This window comes from Octodon degus, unplaced genomic scaffold (genome assembly GCF_000260255.1).
Source record: "Octodon degus isolate 3935 unplaced genomic scaffold, OctDeg1.0 scaffold00029, whole genome shotgun sequence".
NCBI classification, from domain to species: Eukaryota; Metazoa; Chordata; class Mammalia; order Rodentia; family Octodontidae; genus Octodon; species Octodon degus.
The window spans coordinates 10447949-10468074 of NW_004524605.1; the positions used below are offsets into that span (position 1 = coordinate 10447949).

Below are 20126 nucleotides of genomic sequence, written 5' to 3' on the forward strand. Positions count from 1 at the left end.
GCTGAGGCAGGAGAGAAATTCTGCCATAGAGGAATTTCTGCTGATCCTGGTGGACATGTTTATAATCCCAGTACTTGAGGAGGCTGAGGCAGGAGGATTGCTCTGTGTTCCAGGCCAGCCTGGACTACATAGTGATTTCAAGGCCAGCCTGAACTACAGAGCAAGACCGTATGTCAAAAGACCTCAACAGAAAAACAAAACAAAATAAAATAGAAAGGGCAGGTATGGTGGTGCAGGCCTGTCATCCCAGCACTGGGGAGACTGAGTTAGGAGGACCAGTGCTAGTTCCAGGCCAGCCTGGGCCAGAGTTCAAGGGAAGCCTGACCTGCATAATGAGAAACCCTGCCTCAAAAAGACCAAAAAACGGGCTGGGGAGATAGCTTAGTAGAATAAGCACTTGCCTGACAAGGGCCTGAGTTCAATCCCCAGTTCTGTCCCCCCCCCCCAAAAAAAAAGACCAAAAAATAGAAAAATTTCTGTCTGTGTTTGTTGGGGAGATGCCACACAATCTTATTTATTAATCAAGATATCTTGAATAAATAAAATCTTTAACGTCTCTTGACAATTTGAGAATGACAGTCTTGTTTCATTCCACATTCTCATGCATTTACCAATCTTTTATTATTATTATTTTTTAGACAGGGCCTCCTTGTGTAGTTCAGTCTGACCTTGCACTCATTATGTAGTGAAGGCTGGCCTCGAACTCCCAGAGATCGTCGTGCCTCAGCCCCTTGAGTGCTGAGATTACAGGCATGTGCCACCACACCTGGCCATCATTTCGGTTCTTGTAGAATTGCTGTTAAAGTCTCTATAATACTTACATACTTAAAAGTAGATGTTAATAACTTAAATTCTTATTTTCATTATGGTTGTTAAGAATTCAAATTAACAAATGGAATTGCTCTCTACCACTGAAACATTTCACCTCATAATCTACTTCCAAAAATCTAGAGGCACTGTAGTCAGGTAATGGTCTCCAGTTCTATTTGAGTGTTGGATTGTGTAGAAAAGAATCTCCTTTGGGGGCGTCCTGTGCCTTCCTCATCATGGGTGTAAAGACTTGTGTGTCAGAGTTTAGGTTTATGCTATTTCAGGCTTCCAGAGATCCCAGGTACATTTCGAGCAGCAAAAGTGAGCAGCAACAATATCTAGAAATATTTCCACCATTTGGTCTTCATGTAAAGTGATACAAAAGTCATGGATAAGAGCATACTTGTAGTCAAAGGAAATGATTTTAGTCTTCAGGTAGTCTGCAGAGGGCTGAAAACGGGTTTAGGGTAGTTTTCCCTTCTGTGTGCAGGTTACTTGGGCAAAACTTTCTCCAGCATTTTTTTTTAGTTTTTTCATGTCTGTCTTGACATATCACGTAGAATGGAGAGAAAATATAGCAATTACAACGTTTGTTACTGGGTTTCTGGGTCTGCCTGGCCTGGTAGCTTGTGTTGTGTCTGCATTAGGAGGCTGGTCTTGATTCTTGGATCCCCTTAGGATTTTCCCTGGAAGGAAACTCAGTCAGAAGTTGTGGGTGGGGCTGGTGAGATGGCTCAGTGGTCTGGAGCACCTACTTGGAACAAGCTTAAGGAAGCCCGGGGCCCGGGGACCACGGTTCAATCCCCCAGCACCACATGCCAGCCAGCCCCGCCCCCTGGTGGGCTGAGCTGGCCACACACACACACACACACACACACACACACACACACACACACAAATAAAATTAAAAAAAAAAAAAGTTGTGGGTTCAGGAAGCCAAGTGTGATACTGAGCAAGTGCTTGATTTGGGACAGTGTACATCTCAAGAAGGGAGAAAGAGCAGTGCCAGAGGGGCAGCTGTCTGTGATAGGCATAGTACACCTGGGAGATACCCACCTCACAGCTGGGGAAAGGCCTGGGGTGCAGAGTGGGGGTAGTTTATTGGTGAGGACAGTACACTTGGGAGGCTCCAAGGCAGGCAGCACCGGAGGTTACAACTGCAGTGGTGTGCATGGTTGGTTTACCTTTTGTTTTCCCTCAGATTTGGGGGAGGAGTGGCTGGAGTTGTAGCCCATGGGGCTTTTACCAGGCAGAGTGGGGTGGGAGCTGCACCCTCAGGTTGGGAGGGGGAGTCTTGGCAGGAATGAACCTGGTGGCCAGATCCCCTGTGAGCAGGGGTCAGAACCACAATGCAAATATATGTGAACGAGGCCTAAATAGCTCAGCTAGCTCAGAGAGGGTCAGAATGGAGGGCGCCTCAGGCCTCCACACATTGGACCCCAGTGTGAGGCACCAAGATAAGGGAGGAAAGGTTTACTTAGCTCAGTTTGTGGAGGTTTCAGTCCATAGTTGGTTGGCTGTGTGGCAGAGTGGCAGCCATTCACAGTGCAGAAGACAGCAAAAGCAGCAGGAGAGGAAGATAAGACCTGTCCCTTATGTCGTATGCTGGCTACCCACTCTAGGGCGGGTGTGGCACTCACCCTTAGTCCTAGTCCTAACTGTGCCAGACTGATCAGTGGGTTGATTTATTAATTACACAGCCTTAATCCCAGGATCACAGATTCAGCCACCTCTGAAAAAGCCCTTTGATCTCATGAGGCTTTTGTGGACATCTGGACGCAAACCACCCCCTATATTCAGTTGCAGGACTTCCTCCCTGGGCTCAGCTATTGCTCTCAGCTCTTCAGCTCCTATCTGTCTTATTATTCTGTCAGTGATAAAATATTTTGAAAACAAATGTTTTGTCTTTATTTTTTTGGTATCCTATGTCATTGTGTACTTACGTAATTTCAAATATGTTTTTAAATGTAGATCAGATAATCATTGGTGATCAGAACATTGTCATACCTTGACTTAGTACCTAAACGCGACTTCTGAGGTTTCTTCAGGATGCCTGCAGCACTTGTGGAGAATAGCCAGGTTATCTGTGAAGTCTGGGCAAGCAATCTAGAAGAAGAGATGAGGAAAATCCGAGAAATTGTGCTCAGTTACAGTTATATTGCCATGGTAAGGAGCTCTATTCTGTTTGACTCATTTTTTCATGTGGGCTTAATGTTTCATGTAAGATTTTTTATTTATTTATTTATTTATTTAAATAGTGTATTTATTTATTTATTTTTGTGTGTGTGTGGCCAGCTCAGCCCACCAGGGGGCGGGGCTGACTGGCATGTGGTGCTGGGGGATTGAACCGCAGTCCCTGTACTTTGCTTTGCGTGTTCTAAGTAGGTGCTTTAGACCACTGAGCCATCTCACCCAGCCCTCATGTAAGATTTTTGAGAAGAACTAATTGTGTTCCAGTAAGTTAAAGCTGATGAAAGTTTGTGTTTTTTGAAGCATCAACATAGCTAGGGCCAGCCAAGTAGCTCAACGGATTAAAGCGCCTGCAAGCAGGGCCTGGGAGTTTGATCCCAGGCCTGCTGTGCTGGCCCCGTCCCCCTGTACACTGAGATAGTGATTGAGACTGAATGTGGTGGTGCAAGCCTGTAACCCCAGCACTTGGGAGGCTATACACAGGAGAATCACTATGAGTCCGATCTAGCAGTGAGACTCTGAACACCCTGTAGACCCTTCCCTAAAAATACAGGGGGAAAAAAAAAGATAGCTAGTCTCAGGGCAGGTGCCATAGCTAGCGGACTAAGTGCCTGCTTAGGAAGGTGCAGGGAGCAGGGTTTAATCCCTGGTACCACATGCCTTGCTGGCCCCACCCCCAGGTATGGTGAGTCAGGGCATGGTGGTGCCCACCTATGGTCCCAGTGCTGGGAGGGTTGGAAATATGAGGATCACTATGAGTCTGAGCTATGTAATGAGACCCTGCACGAAATACATTAAAAAAAAAAAGTTTCTGAGGAAGGTGGTATGTAACTTCTAGTATCTTAGATTCTTTGTAATGTTATTGTTTGCTCTTTTTTTGTTTGGTGGTGCTTGGGATCCAATCCAGTCACACCTGCTAGGCAAGTGTTCTGCCTCTATATCCTGAGCCCTGTTCTAAAATCTTAAGTTGGCAGGTATAGTAGCTCATGCCTCTAATCCCAGCTCTTGTGAGGTTGAGGCAGAAGGATTGTTGTAGGTTTGAAGCCAGTCTGGGCTATAAAGTGAGCTTATGACGCTGCCCCCCAAAAAAGAAAGAAAGAAGAAAGAAAATCTTAAAAGCGGAAATTGTGTCAGTAATAAGGTGCATATGTACCACTAATACGGTGAATTTAATTATACAGTGTATTTAGAAGTTTAGCCAAAGATTGCCAGCATTTAAAATTCATGGGCTGGTTGTGGTGCCACATGCCTGTTATCCCAACACTTGGGAGGCTGAGGCTGGAAGATTGTCCCAAGTTTGATGCCAGCCGGGTCAACATAGTGAGTTCAAGGCCAGCCTGAACTACAAAGTGAGACCCTGTCTCAAAAAAAAAAAGAAAGAAAGAAATGAGACCTCACTTAGATTGCAGGTTTGTGGCATCTGTGGAACAAATGGGAAAATGTGGCACGGTGTGGCACACAGTTCCCACCAGCCATCAGTGGTTAGAGAGCAAGAGGTGTATTTTGGCAGTAGGCTCCTGTACTGAAGGATGTGTTCTTTTTTAAAAAAGACTCTTCCCCTTTTTCTTAGCGTATATTGGCGATACGTAGTACATACATTAATTATGGAGTATTGTTACCTACACATCCTGCTTCTTGAGCCATCCTTCTCTTCTCCCTCCTGTCTCCCCCAGCCCCGAGAGAGACATGCTCTTCATTTTTTCTCCAGCACCTGTGACTTGTCACCATTTGGGTAGCTAGTTTGCTTTATTCCTTTACATTGTAGCTTGTAGTTTGAGAATTTGCTTTAGGGACGATAGCATCAAGTCATTGGCTCAGCGTTCATGACTGTGATATTTGTCCAGTCTTTTCACTCAAGCTGAATGTGACTTTCAGAATTTTCTTGATTGCATGTCTACCTACAGTCATTCAACTCTTTTAGTTCTTTTTTTTTTTTTTTTAAACATTTATTTATTTATTTATTGTGTGTGTGTGTGGCGCCAGCTCAGCCCACCAGGGGGCGGGGCTGGCTGGCATGTGGTGCTGGGGGATCGAACCGCAGTCCCTGTGCTTTGCCACGCTTGTTCCAAGTAGGTGCTTTAGACCACTGAGCCATCTCACCAGCCCCAACTCTTTTAGTTCTTGAGTCATGCAAAGCACTTCTTCAGTAGATGTCAACACAGTCATTATTACTATTTTTTTGCTGGCTCTGCCCACCCTGAGAACTGGTCTGGCGTGGCATGTGTTGCCAGAGATCAATCTGCACGGCTGCCAAAGCTTACCTAAGCAGGCGCTTTAGACTGCTGAGCTATCTCGCTGGCCCCAACACAGTCATTATTTTAAGAGGTTTTTGTGTCCAAGCATAGGTCTTACCAGGTAATTTTTATAAATTGAGATAAAAAATTATTTATTACTTCACAAAATGAGTCCCATTTTGTGAAACCTTACAACAGTAGTGTCGACCTTAGAGCGTGCATGCTGCAGTGTGCTGTTCGTATCACTGAAGCTCTGAAAGTTTCGCCAGCCCTGCTTATAACTCTAGACTTTCTCCTTTTCCAGGACACAGAATTTCCAGGTGTTGTGGTACGACCAATTGGTGAATTTCGTAGCTCCATAGATTACCAGTATCAGCTTCTGAGGTGCAATGTTGACCTTTTAAAAATTATCCAGCTGGGCCTTACGTTCACAAACGAGAAGGGAGAGTACCCTTCTGGAATCAACACTTGGCAGTTCAACTTCAAATTCAATCTTACGTAAGTAGCTGAGACTCAGTGGCGTCCGTAGGTCCTCATGCAGACTGCAGTTTCTTCCCTCTCCTTCCCTCTTCCTCCCTTCCTTCCTTTCCTCTTTCTTCCCTTCTCCCTCCTCTCCCCCCGCCCCTGCCCCATGGTTTTCCTGGGGACTGCATCCAGGGCCATGTGCATGCTAGGCGAGTGCTTTACCACTGAGCTATGTTCTCATGCCCCCTTCCCCAAAGACAGGGTCTGGCTGAGTTGCCTAAACTGGCCTTGAACTTTTTTTTTTTTTTTTTTTAAATTTTATTTATTTATTTATGTGTGTGTGTGTGTATGTGTGGCCAGCTCAGCCCACCAGGGGGCGGGGCAGGCTGGCATGTGGTGCTGGGGAATTGAACCGCGGTCCCTGCGCTTTGCTAAGTTTGTTCTAAGTAGGTGCTTTAGACCACTGAGCCATCTCACCAGCCCCATGGCCTTGAACTTGTGATACTCCTGCCTCATCATTCCTGTTGTGTGCCTCCATGCCTAGCTTGTAAAACAGATTTCTAGGACTCTTTCTTTGGACAGAACTGAAACCCTGGCATATTTCTGTAACCTCAGCACTTAGAGAGTTTAAATCCAGTTTTTGGTTTTTTTTTTTTGCGGAACCAGGGATTGAACTGAGGCCCTTTTGTTTGCCAGGGAAGTGCTTATTCCACTGAGCCATCTCCCCGGCCCCATTAAGTCCAGTTTGAACTGGAAAAAAAAAAAACCAAAAAACTGGAAAAAAAAAAAAACCAAAAAACCTCAACAAAAGATTGAAACTTTACATTTATTAGCCTCTTCTTCCCCCCAGCGCTTGATAACCACCTTTGTACTTTGTTTCTGTAATAATTTAACCACTTGTTGATACCTGATACAAGTGGAGTCATCATTGTTTTTATCTTGACTGGTTTATTTCACTATTTTAACGTTTCCTTGTGCTGCAGCATGTGGATGGATTCGCTTCCCTTCGTGGTTCAGCCTTTCATTATACAAGTGGCTTGTTTTGTGTATCTAGCAGTGCACCCTTGGGTGTCTGCTGCCTATTGGTTGTTGTGAATAGTGTTGCTGTGGCAGGGTGTGCACATCTTGTTTTGAGATCCTGCCCTCAGTTCTTTGGGGAGTATATGCAGCTGTGGCATTGCTGGTTCTATGATAGTTCTTTTTTTTTTCTAGAACTGGGGATTGAATTCAGGCTCTTGCGCTTGCCAGGGCAGTGCTTATTCCACTGAGCCATCTCCCCAGCCCCTCTATGATAGTTCTGATTTATTTTATTTTATTTTTTAAAAGTATTTGGTTGTTGCATGGTCTCACTACGCTGTTTGGACTTGTGGTGACCCTCCTGCTTTCAGCCTCCCTGGTGCTAGGATTACAGGGGTGTACCACTATGCCCAGATTTTGGCCCATTCAGCCCTCCCTAGTGGGATGGCTGGCATGGCAGGTGGTGCCGGGGATCAAACTGCGGTCCCTGCGCTTGCCTAAGCAGGCACTTTAGTCCACTGAGCTATCTCGCAGGCACTGATAATTCTGATTTGAGATGTAATTTTTTTAATGTAGAAAGTATGGAGGAGGGGGCTGGGGAGATAGCTCAGTGGCATAAGTGCCTGCCTGGCAAGTGCAAGGCCTTGAGTTCTATCCTTGGTACCACAAAACAAAGAAAGAAAATATGAAGAGGGGGCCAGGGAGATGGCTCAGTGGAATAAGAGCTTGCCTGGCAAGCGCAAGGGCCTGAGTTCAATCCCTGGTTGCACAAAAAAAAAAAAAAAAAAAAAAAAAAAAAAGAAAAGAAAAAAAGAAAAGAAAATATGGAGGAGACTCAAATGATTGCATGAGATGGTGTGTACTGTATTTTGTATTGGGTACTATATTCCTTTTTTGTTTGATTTTGAGACAGGGTCTTGCTATGTAGTTTAGGCTGCTCTTGAACTTACCACGTAGTCCATGCTGGCCTCAAACTCATGTCGGTCTTCCTGTTTCAGCCTCCTGAGTGCTGGGGTTACCGGCGTGAACCACCACACCTGGCTCAATATATATTTTTTCTTTTTTTGTGTATGAGGACAGGGTCTATAGGCTCTCCAGGGTCTCACTATGTAGATCAGACTCGTAGTGATCCTCCTGTTTTCAGCCTCCCACACGCGGTTACAGATGTGCACCACCACATCCAGTCTCAGTCTCTGTGTCAGTGTGCCCCAGGGCCGGGGCTGGTGCTGCATGCCAGGAGCAGACGCTGTACTCCATTGAGCTATCTGGCCGGTCCACCTGGGTCAATATTGGCTTGTTTGATTTAGCAGCAGGATCCTTTGATACCTCAGGAATAATTTTTATTTTTTTATCTTTTTGAGACAGGGTCTTGCTATACAGTTCAGGCTAGACTTGAGCTCACTTTGTAGCCCAGGCTGGTCTTGAACGTGCAACAGTCCTCTGAGTGCTGCAGTTACAGGTGTGTGCCACATTACTTGGCTAGGAATAGTTTTTTGACTTCGTATGTTTTGGAAATCTGGTGTTCAGGTAATTTTGAGAGATGATCTGAATGTTTTGAAAATGAGATAATCTTTCTGATTCTTTTTTTTTTTTTTTTTTTTTTGAGGAATCAGGGATTGAACTCAGGATCTTGCACTTGTCAGGGAAGTGCTAATTCCACTGAGCCATCTCCCTGGCCCCAGTCTTTCTGATTCTTTAACTCCAGTATGTTTGAAAAATAAAATTGGGAAATCTAGTGGGAAAAGAGCTGTTTGACTTATTTCTCTAGTTTTGTGTCAGTGGTATTATGCATACATATTCATGTATTTAACACATTTGCCAAAGGGCTGTAATTCATGTCTGCTGAACATGAATTACAGCAGCCACCCTGCTGCTGGGTGCTTTGAACCATGGGCGATACGAGCTGCCCGATGCGACAGTCATGCATGCACCACAGTGGTGGTCCAGGTGGGTGGGGGTGGGTTAAATTGCTGGCCATATCTTTGTAGTGCAGTATTATGTCAGAATTACAAAGGATGTCCTATTGTAGCATTGATTTGGAAAGATAACCTGTGACATATAGATGCTGGGATGTGTGAAGTTAAGCGTAGGTAGAGAAAATAGACTGGAAAGGAGCTGTTCCTGCGGGTAGCAGTGCATGAACAGTAATGTATTAATTGAAAATTTTTTCTTTTTTTTCTTTTTTAAATTATTTATTTATTTATTTATTTTTGTGTGTGGCTAGCTCAGCCCACCAGGGGGCGGGGCTGGCTGGCATGTGGTGCTGGGGGATTGAACAGCGGTCCCTGTGCTTTGCTTGGCTTAGCTTGTTCTAAGTAGGTGCTTTAGACCACTGAGCCATCTCACCAGCCCGAAAATTTTTTCTATCTTAATATTTTTGTTAATACTGGTTAATTTTAACAGTGAGAAAATTTGGATCTTTTATAATTGGGAAATTTATGTATTTGGTACAAGGTCTCACTACACAGCTCGGACTTGTAGTGATCCTTTCCTGTTTTCAGCCTCCCCAGCGCTAGGGTTACAGTTGTGTGCCATCATGCCCAGCCCTGGGTCAGTCTCAGTGGCTGGCTCAGCAGGCCCGAAAGTGGGGCCAGAGCGGCCTGTGTTGCCGGGGATTGAACCCTAGTCCCTGAGCTTGCCAAAGCAGGAGCTTAGTCTGTTGAGCTATCTTGCTGGCCCTATAATTGGGAAATTTAGTCTGGGGAGATGTCCCATTTTTTCCATTGATCACAGAAACAAGATTATCTTGCTGGAATACAGGGAAGAATGAATTAATATATCTTTAGTAAATTTTATAATTATAATCATAACTATAATTATTAATATAATTAGTAAATATATAGTAAAATCATATATAGTAAGTATAATTAGTGTAGTTTATTAATCATTTTAAAATTAAGTTTATTGGTATATTCTGTGTACATATAATGATCACATTCATTGTGGGGAGTTGTACGTGTACATGATCATTTGGTTCTTCCCCCCCATTCCTGTACCCTCCCATCAGCCTGTCTTTCCCCTCCCTGTTGGTGTGTTTTTAATTGTGACAAGCATTTCGAGAATACTTGTACTGCATTTATAAAGTGATGGTGCCTGCTACTTCTTTTTCGCCATCTACCAGCTAGTAAATGAGCTTACTGTTTTTTAGAGAGGACATGTACTCCCAGGACTCCATAGACCTCCTCGCTAACTCAGGGCTGCAGTTTCAGAAGCATGAAGAAGAAGGCATCGACACACTGCACTTCGCAGAGCTCCTTATGACATCAGGAGTGGTTCTTTGTGACAATGTCAAATGGCTTTCCTTTCACAGGTCAGTCCCAGACAGTGTCTGTCTGTTTCCTTCACTTTGGGCTGTGTGCAAGCAGGGTATTGAGTACTGTTTTTGCAGTCCTGTTGGCTCTTTTCTAGTTGTAACAGTGGTTCGAAGCTGAAAGTGATACCTGTTGCTCTTAAAACCCTTTGTTACCCATGCTAGTTTGTTGCACAGAGTACTGAGCTCATCATGTGGCTCTCAGTGACTAATTGCAAGTGTAGAGTTGGAGGATGGTTGTCTTTTTAAAAAATCTTATTTATGGGCTGGGGGGATAGCTCAGAGGTCTAAGCACCTGCCTGGCAAGTGCAAGGACTGGGGCTCGATCCCGGGTACCACATGCTGTACAGACCCTGTGCTGTGCTGGACACTGAAAATATCAAATAAATCAAGAACATATTAAAAAAAAAATCTTATTTATTTGGTACAGGGCCTCGCTATGCAACTTGGATTTGTAATGATCTTCCTGTCTCAACCTCCTCAGTGCTGGGATTATAGGTATACACTACAGTGCCTGGTTTCGGTGGCTGGCTCTGCATGGGGCCGGCACAGCATGCGGTACCAGGGATTGAACCCCAGTCCTTGCACTTGCCAGGCAGGTGCTTAGATTGCCAAGCTATCTCCACAGCCCAGAATGGTTGTCTTTTAACTTGTCCGGCACTTCAAAGTACTCAGAAGGCAGATTTCCTTTGGGTGATTGTTGAAGTTACTTTCTCATTGATAGAACAAAATACCCTACACCCCAGGCTGGAGAGATAACTCAGCAGACTAAGTGCCTGCTTAGGCAAGTGCAAGTAGTGAGACCCTGTTCCAAATACATTAAAAAAAAAAAAAAAAATCACTACACTCAAAGTTAGAAGAGGAAAGGTAGCTCATAGTGTGTAGGTTTTAGTCTGTAGTTGGTTGGTTGGCTCCAGGGCAGGGTGCAGCGTAGTAGAGGGGCATCACAAAGGAGAAGCAGTCATGGTGTGACCGGCAGCGGGTGGCAAGACTTCCTACCTCCTCCCCTTTCTAAGAGGTTTGTATTTTAGACCCTAAGATCAATCATTATGACTGTATAGCTAAGCAGATATTAGATTGGGAATTTATACTGAAATTAGTTCCCCCGAGTTCTGTCTGATCCCCTCCCCTTTTGTACCTGTAGTCTTTCAAGCAGACTAGTTCACCCTGGTTACCTGTTGCCTGCTCTCTCAATGAAGACAGACAGACAGACAGACAGAGAGAGAGAGAGCGAGAGGGAGAGAGAGGATGCTCTCATAGATGTGGGTCTAGCAAAGTGTCTCAGCTTACCAGGTCCAGATCTACCAAGTTCAAACTCGTCCAGGTGGGCCTGGCTTGGGTCTGGCTGCTGTGCTCCCCTGCTTCTTGCTAAAGCCTGTGGAAGTGAACCCACTGCTCCCCTCTGGCAAGATGTTCTGCTCGTGGATTAGTTGGGTGTGTCTCGCCCCTTGCCTCTCTGCAGGGAGTTCTGCTGCAGGGTTCCACAATAGGCCTATGTGATGAGGAGGTTCTGGTGAGCAGGTGGAAGGTCCTACACACATGCCCGGCCTGGGTGCTGGCTGGAGTAGAATTTGGCAGGCGCCGAAGGTCCCCCCCACGCCCATCTTTCCCTTTCTATTCCACCCAGGCTGTAAGCCCATTGGTTGGTGCCTCATATACCCAGGGTGGTCTTTATTGTCCACACCTAGAACTATGCTGACCCAGTCAGTGAACTAATCTAGTACTGTACACCAACAATGCAGTCACTCCCAAAGCCCCACCTAGCAGTACGTGATACTTTAGGGGGGACATCTATATACAAACTGTAACAGATATTTTACCTTGTGATTTTTTTCAGTTTCAGTTTCAGGTTTTTTTTTGGTCCGGTTCAGCCCACCCTGAGGGCGGGGCTGGTGTGGCATGTGGTGCTGGGATGGAACCATGGTCTCCTGCGCCTGCCTAAGCTTGCCTAAGCAAGCTCTTTAGACCACTGAGCTGTCTCGCCGGCCCTACCTTGTGATTTTGGTGAATTAGTCCACATTTACAGAGGTTTCTGTCCTCATGTATATTGCTCATAATAGCATATTATATTTTGTTACTGAAAAGTTTAAATGACAGTAGGGTGAAAGACTAAAAGTTTCGGATATAAATGCTGTGAAAAATGAAGTGGTAAACACTAGAAGCCTGTAACTGCTGCTTTTTTACCTCCCTGCTTCATTTTCTCCTTGTAGTGGCTATGATTTTGGCTACATGGTAAAGTTGCTTACAGATTCTCGCTTGCCAGAAGAAGAACATGAATTCTTTCATATTCTGAACCTTTTCTTCCCATCCATTTATGATGTGAAATATCTGATGAAGAGTTGCAAAAATCTTAAGGTATATAACTTTTTCTTGATACTAGCAAATAAATTACAAAGCAAAGAGTTTGCTGTATTGCTATGTGTTTAATGGGCAGTCTTGTGTGCTACCTCTGCCAGGCGGGGTGTAACAGAGCTTGTTGGCGTGGAGGTTGGTGTGGCACAGGTGACAGGATGAAGGGAGACCTCTGTTTCTCTCACTGCAAAGCAGCATTCTGCCCCTGAGGCCCATGAAGCCAGTTAAACAGTTGGCAACTTGGAAAAAAAAGAACTACCTTTCTGATTTTTTTCTCTGTGGTGTACTGTGGATTGAACCCAGGGCCTTTGTTCTGGACTGTACTCTTAACCCTTCATTTTATTATTTATTTAGTGTCTTGATAAGTCATTAGGTTGCCTAGGCTGGGGCTAAGCTTGTGATGTGAGCCTGTTGCCCCAGTCTCCTAGGCTGCGAGGATTACAGGCACGCTCCACCATGCCCAGCCTCCTAGTGAACTGTTGACATAGACTTGCTGAATTGGATTGGCATTGAACATTTCCTCAGCCTTGATTTATTATTTATTTTATTGGCAGAACCGGGGACTGAACTCAGGTCCTTGCACTTGCCAGGGAAGCGCTTATTCCACTGAGCCATCTCCCCGGCCCTCAGCCTTGATTTTTTTTTTTTTTTTTCTCAGAACCAGGGATCGAACTCTGGCCCTTGCACTTGCCAGGAAAGCGCTTGTTTCACTGAACCATCTCCCCAGCCCCTCAGCATTGATTTTAAAGGGGTTAGGGCTGGTGAAATTAGTAAGAAAGGAGCAAAAAGTAGAGTCACACAAAAAGTGTTTGGAGGAAAGAACTCAGGGTGAAGAGGAGGATCTGAGGCCCTTAAATAAATGGCCGTCCTGCTTCTTGCTGCCACACTGAAGCAAACTCACACGTGGTCCTAGCTGAGTCCAGCATAGTGGTACCGTCTGTAATGTGCTCTTTCCCGTACATCTCCAGGGAGGTCTCCAGGAAGTTGCTGATCAGTTGGATTTGCAGAGAATTGGAAGGCAGCACCAGGCAGGCTCAGACTCGCTGCTGACGGGAATGGCGTTCTTCAGGATGAAGGAGGTGAGCTCCATGAAATGTGAGCGCCTCTCTAAAGAGATGTGCTGTCCAGAATTAGCTTGGTACATAACTTGCTAAGGGCTAAGACGGGAGGTGGTCTGTGGGCTGAAGTTTGCTGAATATTGGTAATTGTCTGTTGGAACTTAGGGGCTACCTGGAAAGTCGTTTGTTTTTTCTGTATTTAGGATAGGGTCTACAGGGTTTTACTGTGTAAATTGGACTCATAGTGATTTTCCTGTTTTCACCTTCCCAAGCGCTGGGATTACAGTCACGTACTACCACGCCCAGGGCGGGTCTGGCATGGCATGCTGTGGATCAAACCACAGCTGCTGCACTCTGCTCTGCCTAAGCAGGTGCTTTAGTTTGCTGAGCTATCAGGCCGGCCCTTGGAAAAGTGTCTGTTAGGGTGTGCCAGTGCAGCAAATGCACTTGGAAAGGCAAAGCCGAGCACTGAGGTCTATTAAATACTTTTGTGCTCCTGAGTGTGCGCAGGTGCAGGTGCTTGGCCTTGCTAGGCCCTGTCATCTTTTCAATTCTTTGGTTTAATTTATAGAATAGGAACACATTTGTGAGACCACCCATTTATGTTATGCTGAGTTCTGTTAACTACTTTGTGAGTTTCTTATAACTCATTAATGAAGATTGAATTTCTCTTAGTTTCTTATTTACTCTTTAAGTGTTAAAATGTATTTGGAGAGGGAGAGGGCGTGGAAAACTGCTTTGAATGTAATGAAGATTTTATTAACACTTGGGGAATGCATCAGATAAATCTGTGTGTAGACAAGGGCTTCTTTGGGAACAGCGAGTGTGGCAAGAGGCAGTAGGTTTCCTCTGCTCCTCTTCATCAAAGCCACAGTTGCTGATGGTGCTCTGCTGAGATGTCATATTCCTCAGTCTTCCCTCGCCTAGACCCTGAGGTAATAAGCTTCATTTTGGCTCCCAGTTTGAGAGGCTTCCATCCATGGCCTGTGCACCTCATCGCTTTGTGCCTATGGTGAGGCAGAACCTCACGGCAGGGACTGTGTGGTGTGTGTCTTTTTCCCCATGGTGGCCAGGGAGCGGAGGAAGAAAAAACAGAAACAGAGATAGAGGTGGAGAGAGGAACAGACACAGAGAGAAGGGACTGGGCTCCAGTGCCCCTTCCGGGGCTAGACCTGACTTCCCTCTGCCAGGCCTTGCCTTCCAGAGGCTCTCCACTGCGCAGTAGTGCCACAGGCAGGTGACCCTTGCCTTTAACGCATGGCCTTGGGAGGACATTTAAGATCACAATTGTAACATGCTGTCTCTGTCTCCCACAGGCCCATGTCTACCTCATAGTGCAGCATGCATGTGGTCTGTTCTCAAGAATGTCTAAAGTCTGAGTAGTTCCCACTTTGCTTAAAAGTCAAGTCCGCAGTCTCCTCTGAGACTCAAGGCAAACTTAGCTGAAAGCCCCTTTAAAAATCCAAAGAACAGCCAGGCCTTGTGGTACACATCTGGAATCTCAGCTTCTTGGGAGGCCGAGGCAGGAGGATTGCAGCCAACCTGGGCTAATTTATAAGACCCTGTCTCAAGGAAAAAAAAAGTGCTGGGAATGTGGCTCAGCAGTAGAGTGTAAGCTTAGCATGTGTGTGGGCCTGGATCTAATTCCCAGTACTGCACAAATTTTAAGAAATTAACAAACATGTTATATCCAAGATACAGTGGCCAACATAAGAAAGAAGAACAAAGAAAAGGATCAGACTAAAGCAAAATCTAAACCCAGCAGGACAGACCTGAAGTCCCATACTGTACCTACCATCTTATGCACATGGTGGCACAGTATGAGCTTCAGAGGGCTGGGGCAGCCCCACCCTCATGGCTGAGGCTCACACGCTCGTCCCTTGTGCCGGTTTTGCTTGCTGCCTATGGCTGCCCTTGGCAGATGTTTCATCTTCTGGGCTCTGACTTCCTGGTCTCCATCGCAGCTTTGTCTTCCAGCATCCTGATGTCATGTGTCAGTTGATGTTTCACCCTGTGGGGGGCTGCTTAGGGACCTGAGCCCAACATGTCCTTTGTGGGCTCCAGGCTTTCCTTTGAAATCTTGGGGTTACTTAAAACTGGCAGTCTGGTGGGGTCCTGGTCTTGAGGTCACTCTTATCCTGAGGCTGAGGCAGAAGGATAGCTGTGAATTCGAGGTCCTCCTGGGCTAGAAAGTGAGTTCAAGGCCAGCCTGAACTGCACAGAGAAACCCTATTTCAAAAAGACAAAAAACAAAACAAACCCACTCGAGAGAAGAGGTTGAGGCCCCCCCAGTGCCTGTTGAGTGCTGCAGCGGCTGTGGGAGGTCCTCGCCCAAGGCTGGCCTGTGTGCGCTAGGCTGCTGCCTTGGCTGCTTTCTGGGCCTGGTACTCTTGCTTTGCTTTCTCCCTCTGCCCCTGCTCTTTCTATATCAAATGCATCCGTGCCACATGGCGCTCCTGAAGTTTTTGCTCATAGGCAGCGAGGTCCTCGGGCTCACAGGCCGGGAGCTTCTCTTTGACAAGCTGGGTGGTCAGCTGCAGTGACACTGTAGGCTGTAAGGGTTCTGCAGGAGAGACCTGGCCCCGTTGTGAAGACATCTTGGGGCTGCTTTTCTGGAGCATCATTGCTACTCCCTTAAGTAGCCCTTTTGTGTACGCATACACGCGTGTGTGCATGCACAACTGTGAGCAAACATTTCAGTGAAAGAAGTTAGTAAAAATGAGAGCTGGGATTGGGCTTCAGATACATAGCTGATGGGAGTGACCGACGCTACTGGGAGAAGGGAAATTGCTTCCTGCTGTGGATGGATCAGGACAGTTTCTACTTGTGTAACGCTGCCTTTCAGTACAATGGTATGATATGCTTTTATTCAAGATTCTGCTTTTTATCAAGAACCTGCAGAAATAAAGAATACACTGTAATAAAAAAAATGAGAAAGAAAAGACAAGACATCTTGGGGAAAGCGTACCCATGAAATCATGTCCTAAGTACCTGCAGGCCGGCTTCAGATTCTCAGTGGAACCCTAGCAGAAATCACTCCTTAATACTCCTGCTACTGCCTGAAAGCTCTGCTGCCTTGAAGTTTCCTTTGCAGCTAGACTAGTCCTTCACCTTTATGTGTTCACGGTGGGCCATGATGCACATGTCTCACTGCCGGGCAGCTCTGATTTGGCACGGGACAGTCCTTTTGGTGGCACAGCCTGCTTGGTGGGACAGTCGTGCCTGCTCAAAATGTAGCCAAGTTCTTTTATAGACTGCAACACGAATGAGCCAGTAGCCATCACTTCCACCTTCAGCCTCACGGCACAGCCTTTGTTGTCCGCTTACTCAGCAGCATTCTGCTCAGTGTGCCGCCACCGCCACCACCAGGACTTCGCCTCTTGTGCTGTCCTAGGCTCCATCCTGCCATCCACCTCAGAATTCTGAGCATGTCCCACAGGCTGTTCCCAGTGCTTCTGAACCCCACTGTCAGGCGCTGTCACAGCAGTGGCCTGTTCTCTTGATACCAGTTTTTTGTCACTGTGACAAAATATCTGGCTGAGGTAATTTACCTAAAAGGAGGAAAAGCTTATTTTGGCTCTCGGCATCAAGGTTTCGCTGTAGCGAGTGGGCTCCCTTGATTATGGGCCTTTGGGAGGCAGATCATGGTGGGGAACAAGTACAGGAGGAGGTCTCTTCACTGTGTATCAGTAGGAAAGGAAATGGGGCTGAGGTCCCCATGCCCCTTGAGGTGCGTGCCCTTCAATCTTCTTGTCTTGCTACCGCTCAGCAGTGCCCAGGCTGGTGATCTTCAGCACAGGGCCTTGGAGGTGTGGAGGCCATTCACGGTCCAAAGTAACAAGTGTTTTAAGACCGTGGTTCTCAAAGGTGTGTGCTTGTGCTCCCCGCAGTACACCTGGTAGTGTCTGGAGACTGTTTTGGTTGTAGAGTGGTGGGGGGAGGGTGAGTACACCTGGCCAGGGAAGCCGGTAAACACTCATTGCGCAGCTCCTGCCAAGTAAAGAATTAGCATGCTTGGCTCACCAGAAAAAACTGTGGGTGCTGAGGTGGGAATGCTCACAGATAGTGTGGCTTTGGCTGTCTGTAGGTTTGAACCCAGATCCTTCATACTGAGCTAGGTCCCCGGCCCTTTTTTTAATATTTGTTATTTTGAGACAAGGACTTACTAAAACACCAAGTTGCACAGGTGGGGTTCAAATCTTGATCCTTCTGCCTTAGCCTCTCAGTGCCCCTCAGCTTGGCAGTGTTTGATACAGGGTCTCACTACGAAGTTTAGACTTGTAGTGATCTCCTGTCTCAGCCTCCCTAGCACTGAGATTACAGGCATGTGCCACTACTGCTCCGGAGTTCCGGGGTTGGCGCCGCATGCGGTACCAGTGACGGAGCTCGGATTTGTGCTTGCCAGGCAGGTGCATAGACCACCTAGCTATTGCCTCTGCCCTTGGCACTGTGTAATACTCATTTTTCATTCCTCCAAACAATCCTGTTAAAGTTGTTTCTACAAGGAGCCTTAAACGAGGGGCACATGAGGAACCCTCAGAAGAGCTGAAGTGACTCCCAGGGTCACCCAGTGAGTCAGCACAGAGCCTGTTGCCTGCTGTGGATGAGAGAAGGGGCAGCAGCTGCGGGTGTGAAAGGGTCCGAGTGGGGTCTGGGTGCGGCCAGGAGCAGCTTGTGCCTGGAGAAGGAACAGACGGCAGGCTGGGAGGCAGGTGGGAGCTCTCTGCTAGGTTGGGTTCTGGCCTGCTGGGTTCCCATAGTGTGCAGCTGGGCCTGTGCTAGCCCTGTGCTGCCCTCACCACGTTCTCTGTCCTGCTCTGCAGCTGTTTTTTGAGGACAGCATAGATGACGCCAAGTACTGTGGACGGCTCTATGGCCTGGGCACTGGCGTGGCGCAGAAGCAGAGTGAGGACTCGGACTCTGCCCAGGAGAAGCTGAGCATCCTGGCCGTCATCAACAACATGCAGCAGTGACGCTTCCTGCGCTGTGCCGCCGGCCTCCCTGAGCGCAGGTGCGCCTGAGTGGCAGGAAGACGTGTGTTCTGGGAAGGCTGAAGATGTGCTCATTTTAGATCCAGAGAGCGGAGTCGTCTCTGAGTTTGTATGCAGGGCTGCCCCATTCCGCATCCCTACATTTCCTGTCCAGCCGCCTCCTGTCACCAGCATCCATAGCGCCTTTGACACTATTTTAAATATCCAGGACAAGGCTGAAACAAACAAGTAAAATGTATATAACTCTTATCTGTTGTCATTCTTTTTCTTTTAAATTTGTTGCTAATCTCTGATAAGATGGCTTCTCAGCTGAAGGTTTCCAGAGGAAAGGGCGTTCTTGGGAAGTGGTTCGTAGATTCTGAGTCTCGCCCCCCACCCTTTTCTTGACCTGACCCTTCTTGAAGACGTTGGCTTTTCTCATGCTTCGTAGTCTTTACTTATGTGTTATTATATAGAAATGAAGTACCTGGTGCTAAAGCTAGACAAGCGGATTAGCTGACATCTTGACATCTGTTCCACTGTGCCACTGAGATCTGTCATTTATGCATCATCTGAAGTCGTAAATTTTCAGCTAATGAAATCTGGATTTGATCTGAAGGAAATGAGTAAGACAAGATTTTGGGGCCTTATTTCTGGTTTCAGAAACGTGATTTCAGATGCTCATGTTTCTCCCTCTTCCTTTCCCCTGCTTTTCCTTTCAGCAGACCCAAGGAGGTAGGAGGATGGGTAACGGGAGTACCAGGCCGTGTGGCTTCTTAAACTTGTGCACAGGGCAGTAAAGGAATTGGTTGAGAGAGATCTTGGGGTGATAGCCCACAGCTGGGGTGGAAAACGCAGGACTTTGATTTTAGAACTAGTCATTTTAAAATCACAGTTTTCTTTGACTGCAGGATGGATAGAAAAGCCAACCTTTTTGAATGGTGAAAATAAGAGCTGGTACCTTGCTAAAATGGAAGAATAGTTTCATGTTTTAAAAGCTATGGAAAACTCAATTTGAAATGATTAAAAAATGTGTTATAAAAAATAAAAAATGTTATAAGCTGGTATTTAAGATGTTGTAAATATTATTTATGTTTTTAATTTTGTAAAATAAAGATTTCTTTTTAACCACTGGCATGAAGGCTTGGTCTTTCCTAGCTGTACGCTGCTGGCTGTGGAGACAGCATGACATGGGGTCTTGACGCTGCCCTTGTCAGGCTGGCTTCACACACTGCTGCCCTTCAAGCCACCAGGGCGGGGCCTGACTGCCACTGGGTGGCCTGAACCGCCGGTGGTACCCATAGTTCTAATCACTTCTTTTTTTTTTTTTTAATGTATGCAGTACAGGGTCTACAGGGTCTCACTACACAGATCAGACTCTAGTGATCTTCCTGTTTTCAGCCTCCCAAGCATTGGGATTACAGGTGTGCGCCATCATGCTCAGTCTCAGTCACCATCTCAGTGTGCCCCAGAGGTGGGGCCGCCAGCATAGCACATTGGGGATGTAACCGCTGAGCTGTCTGGCCAGCCCTTCTAGTCACTTATATTGGTTGTTCTACTAATACAATTTTTTTGATTATCTTTTTTTTTTTTTGTAACGTATTTAGTACAGGGTTTTACTACGTAGAGGCACGTGCCACCGCACCCAGTCTCACTCGCCTTCTCCGTGCACCCCGAGGGCAGGGCCAGCAGGGCCAGCACGGCCCGGCGGCGAATCACC

At 46.4% G+C, this 20126-nt stretch overlaps 1 protein-coding gene across 7 annotated transcripts in view; it reads left to right on the forward strand.

The window, feature by feature from the left end:
• Cnot8 (CCR4-NOT transcription complex subunit 8) overlaps positions 1 to 19455 on the forward strand; it is a 23810-nt gene extending 4355 nt beyond the window's left edge. For 4 of the 7 annotated variants that reach the window (XM_023713178.1, XM_004629386.2, XM_023713179.1 and 1 more), the window contains 6 exons: positions 2782 to 2976; positions 5539 to 5732; positions 9865 to 10026; positions 12237 to 12381; positions 13347 to 13457; positions 18260 to 19455. In XM_023713178.1, the coding sequence (XP_023568946.1) occupies positions 2860 to 2976; positions 5539 to 5732; positions 9865 to 10026; positions 12237 to 12381; positions 13347 to 13457; positions 18260 to 18409 (879 nt within the window). In that variant the 5' untranslated portion in view covers positions 2782 to 2859 and the 3' untranslated portion in view covers positions 18410 to 19455. The remainder of the gene's footprint in view (positions 1 to 2781; positions 2977 to 5538; positions 5733 to 9864; positions 10027 to 12236; positions 12382 to 13346; positions 13458 to 18259) is intronic. The other 3 variants (XM_023713182.1, XM_004629387.2, XM_023713181.1) reach the window with 3 other exon arrangements.
• The last annotated feature ends 671 nt before the right edge of the window (positions 19456 to 20126 follow it).